Source organism: Oreochromis niloticus, linkage group LG6 (genome assembly GCF_001858045.2).
Source record: "Oreochromis niloticus isolate F11D_XX linkage group LG6, O_niloticus_UMD_NMBU, whole genome shotgun sequence".
In the NCBI taxonomy this organism is placed as follows: domain Eukaryota; kingdom Metazoa; phylum Chordata; class Actinopteri; order Cichliformes; family Cichlidae; genus Oreochromis; species Oreochromis niloticus.
In genome coordinates, this window is record NC_031971.2 from 6,328,826 (window position 1) to 6,334,825 (window position 6,000).

Genomic DNA, 6,000 nt, shown 5'->3' on the forward strand with positions numbered 1-6,000 from the left:
TTTTGGTATTTCACACAGTTCTACAGGTGAAGGTGAGCAGAATAATATCAGTCCATGAGTCTCAGACTGAGGCAGAGCTGAAGTGTGAAAGCAGCTGCAGTCCAGCTGGTCGTCTTTCTTTTGTCTGGTTCAAAAACAATCAGTTTATGGTTGAACAAAGTTCTTATCAAGATCTGTTCAATCCTGGAGACGTCATCTCCTGTGCTTTCAAAGGACACGAAGATTATCGCTCAGATCCTGTGTGTAAGTTTACTTTACTGTGATAAACATGGTGAATAATTTTTTTATTTTTAGCTTTTTTGTTAACCAAAATATTAGATATTAACATGAATCAGAGGCAGGTAATCAAAGTCCAAAATAACAGTCTTTGTGCTGAAGAGTTGTTTGATCCTGATAAGAGAACATGAAAGATCATTTCCTATCATTTCCCACCTGTGGACTGCCATGTGGTGATGAAAGTATATAATTTAATGAATGACAGCAGTACCCTGAATAACATATGTGTACAGTTTAAGAGGAATATCTACTTAAGGAAATACGGTGACATCATTGTAAAGCATGATTACTGTAGAGAAGAGGTAGGGGAAGATGAGTTGACTAATCATTGTATTCCTTTCCCCATGCATAAAAAACAACTTTAACAACAGCCTTTAACCATGGTGGTTAATTTTTTGGATTACAAATGTAATCCTTCCTTTTTTACCATAGAGGATTTGATTACCAGTTTAATAAGCAGAGATGTTTGAATTGTGAAGAGCAGGTGTACAACTGCTGTTCTTCTACAAAGGTCTGTCCATGGACAAGAAGCATGAACTTAATATAATGAGGATAACAGATCTGAGCAGTAATTAAAAGCTTGTCAGTCCCCACAACTGAGGGTGTGACAGACTGAAAAGATACTGAGGGAAATGTGTTGACCATAACTTTAGATAAGAAATAGAGATAATTTGAACAATAAGGATAAAAGTCTGTGTCAGGTTTCCTACTATAGGCAAAAAGCAGGACTCAGATGGTTTCCATTTTTCATTCAATGTTACAAGCGTCAACTGAAACTCATCACTTTTATATATTGGCCCTTGAGAAGATCATGGAAGGCAGGTGTGTGTGAAGCCAAGAAGCAGCAAGTCTGACACTGCACAAAGAATGAACACCAGTACACACACACACACACACACACACACACACACACACACACACACACACACACAGGGTGAAGGGATAGGTAGACATGGCAGGTCAGACCAGTGAGGTTAAAGGGAGCATGATACTATGAAAAATAGACAGTGTGTTATGATCAAATGTCAAATGTGATCATCTAATGTTAACATTCTCTGTTCTAGATGCTCCAAACCTAACCTCTGTGTCAGTGAGTCTCTCTGGTGAAATAGTGGAGGGTAGTTCAGTGACCTATAGCAGTAATGCTATCCCAATAGATAATTACACCTGGTACAAGGAGGATGAAGACTCAGAAAAAACATCAGGACAGAACTTCACCATCACTGATGTCCAACATGAAAAAAGTGGGAGTTTTATTACTGTGAAGCCCAGAACAATCTGACATACACTACCAGTCAAAAGTTTGGACACACCTTCTCATTTAATGTTTTTTCTTTATTTTTACTACTTTCTACATTGTATATACAAACTGAAGATATCAAATATATGACGCAAGATATATGGAATTATGTAGAAAAGAAAAAAGATAAACAATTCTAAATATGTTTTGTATTTTAGATTCCTGAAAGTAGCCACGCTTTGCTTTGTTGATAGCCCATCTGGTCTGTGTTTAGTTAGACCAGGGGTGGGGAACTCCAGGCCTCAAGGGCCGGTGTCCTGCAGGTTTTAGATCTCACCCTGGGTCAACATACCTGAATCAAATGATTAGTTCATTACCAGGGCTCTGGAGAACTACAAGACATGTTGAGGAGGTAATTTAGCCATTTAAATCAGCTGTGTTGGATCAAGGATGGATCTAAAACCTGCAGGACAGCGGCCCTGGAGGTTAAACAATCATTTATTTTTCAACAGCACAACGACCCAAAACACACTTCCAGACTATTTGACCAAGAAGAGAGTGATGGAGTGCTGTGCCAGATGGCCTGGCCTCCACAGTCACCTGACTTAGACTCATTTGAGATGGTTTGGGATGAGATGGACCACAGAGTGGAGGCAAAAAAGCCAACAAGTACTCAGCATCTCTGGGAACTCCTGCAAGACTGTTTAAAAACCATTTCAGGTGACGACCTCATGAAGCTCATCGAGAGAATGCCAAGAGTGTGCGAAGCAGTAATCAAAGCAAAGAAGAATCTTCTAAAATGTTTTGAGTTATTTCACACTTTTTGTTTACTACATAGTTCCACGTGTGTTCATTCATACTTTTGATGCATTCAGTGAGAATCTCCAATGTAAATAGTCATGAAAATATCAAAAAGTTGATTCTGTTCATCTGGATGTAGCGTTTTGTGGGAGAAACGTTTCATCACTCATCCAAGTGACTTCTTCAGTCTCAGCTGACTGCAGGTTTCACCAATCTTCTAAACAGTATATTTGCATAATGACTGAAACCAGCCCACTGAGGAACAATGGGCTGGGAGGTCAGTTCCTTAATCTTAATTATGCAAATTCTCATGACCATTGATCAACAACCACTGATCAATGGCCATGACACCATTCACAGAGAGTTGGGGAATGGCTGCAATCACAGCATTGTAAGATGGCGAAAGATGTACCCTTAGGCCCCCTCCTCGATTCAGAGATGGTCTTTCCCTTTTCACGTAAATGGCCTCCTTGACTCCGCGCTCAAACCAGCGTTCTTCCCTGTCCAGGATGTGTACATCCTCATCATTGAAAGAGTGTCCACTGGCCTGTAGGTGTAAATAGACTTTTTCACTTGGGCAGCAGTTGTCCTTCTCTCCTGAAAGGAGCGAAAACCTGTAGTGATCCCATATGTGTCAGGAGTATCGGAGCAGTTGAGACGCATTTTTTCTAAACACCGGGTCTCTGTGGCTTTTAAACCCCAAAACACGCTGCGCCAAAAAATTGGTCCACCCCAAGGATCGGGTCCCCCGACACAAACAGAGTAACATAGTGTACGCTGTTAAGTGCCAGGAGGATTGCCAGGATTTATACATCGGGGAAACCAAACAACCTCTGGCAGAGCAGATGGCACAACACAGAAGGGCTGCCTCGTCAGGCCAGGACTCTGCAGTTTATTTACACCTACAGGCCAGTGGACACTCTTTCAAGGATGAGGATGTACACATCCTGTACAATTCAATTCAATTTTATTTATATAGCGCCAAATCACAACAAAAGTCGCCTCAAGGCGCTTCATAGATACAGAGAAAAACCCAACAATCATATGACCGCCTATGAGCAAGCACTTTGGCGACAGTGGGAAGGAAAAACTCCCTTTTAACAGGAAGAAACCTCCGGCAGAACCAGGCTCAGGGAGGGGCGGGGCCATCTGCTGCGACCAGTTGGGGTGAGAGAAGGAAAACAGGATAAAGACATGCTGTGGAAGAGAGACAGAGGTACAGGGAGGAACGGTGGTTTGAGCGCAGAGTCAAGGAGGCCATTTACGTGAAAAGGGAAAGACCATCTCTGAATCGAGGAGGTGGCCTAAGGGTACATCTTTCGCCATCTTACAGTGCTGTGATTGCAGCCATTCCCCACCTCTCTGTGAATGGTACTCATGGCCATTGATCAGTGGGTTTTGGTCAGTGGTTGTTGATCAATGGTCATGAGAATTTACATAATTAAGATTAAGGAACTGACCTCCCAGCCCATTGTTCCTTCAGTTCCTTTCAGTCATTATGCAAATGTACTGTTTATAAGGTTTGGGGAAACCTGCAGTCAGCTGAGACTGAAGAAGTCACTTGGATGAGTGACGAAATGTTTCTCCCACAAAACGCTACGTCCAGATGAACAGATTCAACTTTTGGAGATTTACTTTCCTGGATGATTGAGCATGCATCAAGAAGTCATGAAAATAATAGTAATAAAAAATCCATTAAATGAAAAGGTGTGTCCAAACTTTTGACTGGCAGTGTATATATGTTTACACTTTCTGCAGCTGTGTTAAGAGAGTAAACTCAGTGACAGCAGTTGCTGATGATACTAAATGACAAATAGCATCACCTTATGAATCTAATCTTTCAACTAAGTGTGATTTTGATTGTGATTTTCAGAATTTATAATAGAATCTGTAATGATATTGAATATCGTCAGATTGACTCTGGTGGTCCTGATGCCGATTGCTCTGTTCGTGTTGGGTCTGTGGATGAGGTAACACAGTTTTTAAAAAAAAGAACAAAGAAAAAACACTAACAACAGTGACATCATTGCTCTTTTATGTAAATTTTAAAAACTTCAATTTTAAAGTCATGAATTCTTTTTAATTTAATACCATTTTGTTTTTGTTGGATTAAATCCAGGAAGAAGACACATGTGGCCTTAGAAACTGGACCAAATGAATCTGTAAATGTCATCAAAGTAAGAGGTTCTACTGATACAACATATGTTATGATAGATGTATGATAAAACAGTTTATACTGCACTAGAATGGAAAAATAAGTGATCCAAAAATAAACGTAAATAAAATTAGGTAGGATAATGTGAGGTTCACATCTCTCTCCATCAGGTAAACACTCATGCTGATTGTGAGAACGTCTCAGACTCACAGGGCGTCACTGCAGCACAGTCAGACGACACTGAAGAGCAGGAAGAGCTGCTGTGAAGTCCAGTCATGTTAGAGACTCGTGTATAAAAGAAACAGACTCAAACTCGTGTTGTTTAGATGGTGTTTAATCAGACGTTAGAATGATGACAGAAAGAGAAAGCAATACAAAACCTGAAGAAGCACAGGAGGCAGAGACCGTGGAGGATGTTTTCATGGACTGTGCTGTTTGGCTGGCTAAGTGAGGATCAAATGCAGTATTCATCGATGAGGCTAAACTTAAACAGCAGCTTTATTTCTGAAACTTCCTAAAACTTTTTCATTTAAATTTTTGATTTAATGAACTGGTTTAATATTGTGAACTAATTTTGGTGTGAAGCACTGTAACTGTTTTAAAGAACTGGACGTTACTTTAAACTCAGCAGTTTCCACACTGCTTGGTGGTAAAATTTGAACACGTGTTGATTCCTGCTTTATTTTATCATTCAGATAAATACTTCTGATGTATACTGCTGGTGTTTTCATTCCCAAGAATAATTATGTAAAGGGATGAGCTGACTGAGAAATTCTTTGTGATCTGTCTTTGGTATTAATGTAAATACATTTTATTATATGTCAAGTAGCCAACACAAATGTTTCTATCCTGCATGAGCCTTGATTAGGAAGAGCTAAAGGACACACGGACCTCCCTCTTCCCCAAGAGCACCTGGCTGCAGCCACTGTGGAGCTCCACAGCAAGCGGAAACACGTGACCTCTGCCAAACCATTCTCCTCTTCCCGGCCACCTCCTTCAGTGTATCCATCTGTCCTTCTGTCCTTACCTGACCCATGAGGCATCCTTGTACAGATGCCTAAAGTACCTAAACTGCCTCCTTTCACGGTGGAGGAGCAGCGGCTCTACTCTGAGCCTCTCTCAGACAGCTAAATTCATCACTGTATCTCTAAAGGAGAGGTCAGCCACCCATCAAAGAGTACTCTGCTGTTAAATTTAACAGTTGCAGCACAGCCCTCAGTTCAGAAGCATCTCACATAGAAATATTACAAATTCTTTTTGACATTTTCTGATTTTCTTATAACCTGTCTGTGTATTAATAGCAATGATATCATCTTGTCTCTTTTTCTGTCTACAAAAAGAAAAAGGACATAATTCATCTGCATTGTACTCCAAAGTCAACAAAACCTGGTTATATAAAAAAAAAATTCTCGAAGCTTACATTATTACTTGAATCTGCCATACTGTGATGCTGTGCATATCCTACACTCTACTGTATACAAATCTACTCACTTCTCTTGCTGAGGAGAATAAACTTAGACCAACACCA

The 6,000-nt window shown here is 40.4% G+C and overlaps 1 protein-coding gene across 6 annotated transcripts in view; it reads left to right on the top strand.

Annotated features, from left to right (window-relative positions):
• LOC102079796 (B-cell receptor CD22) overlaps positions 1-6,000 on the top strand; it is a 43,798-nt gene extending 37,798 nt beyond the window's left edge. For 3 of the 6 annotated variants that reach the window (XM_025907920.1, XM_025907925.1, XM_025907928.1), the window contains 4 exons: positions 1,341-1,520; positions 4,191-4,287; positions 4,437-4,494; positions 4,643-6,000. In XM_025907920.1, the coding sequence (XP_025763705.1) occupies positions 1,341-1,520; positions 4,191-4,287; positions 4,437-4,494; positions 4,643-4,738 (431 nt within the window). In that variant the 3' untranslated portion in view covers positions 4,739-6,000. Of the gene's footprint in view, positions 1-1,340; positions 1,521-4,190; positions 4,288-4,436; positions 4,495-4,642 lie in introns of those variants that run through there. The other 3 variants (XR_003220426.1, XM_025907924.1, XM_025907926.1) reach the window with 3 other exon arrangements.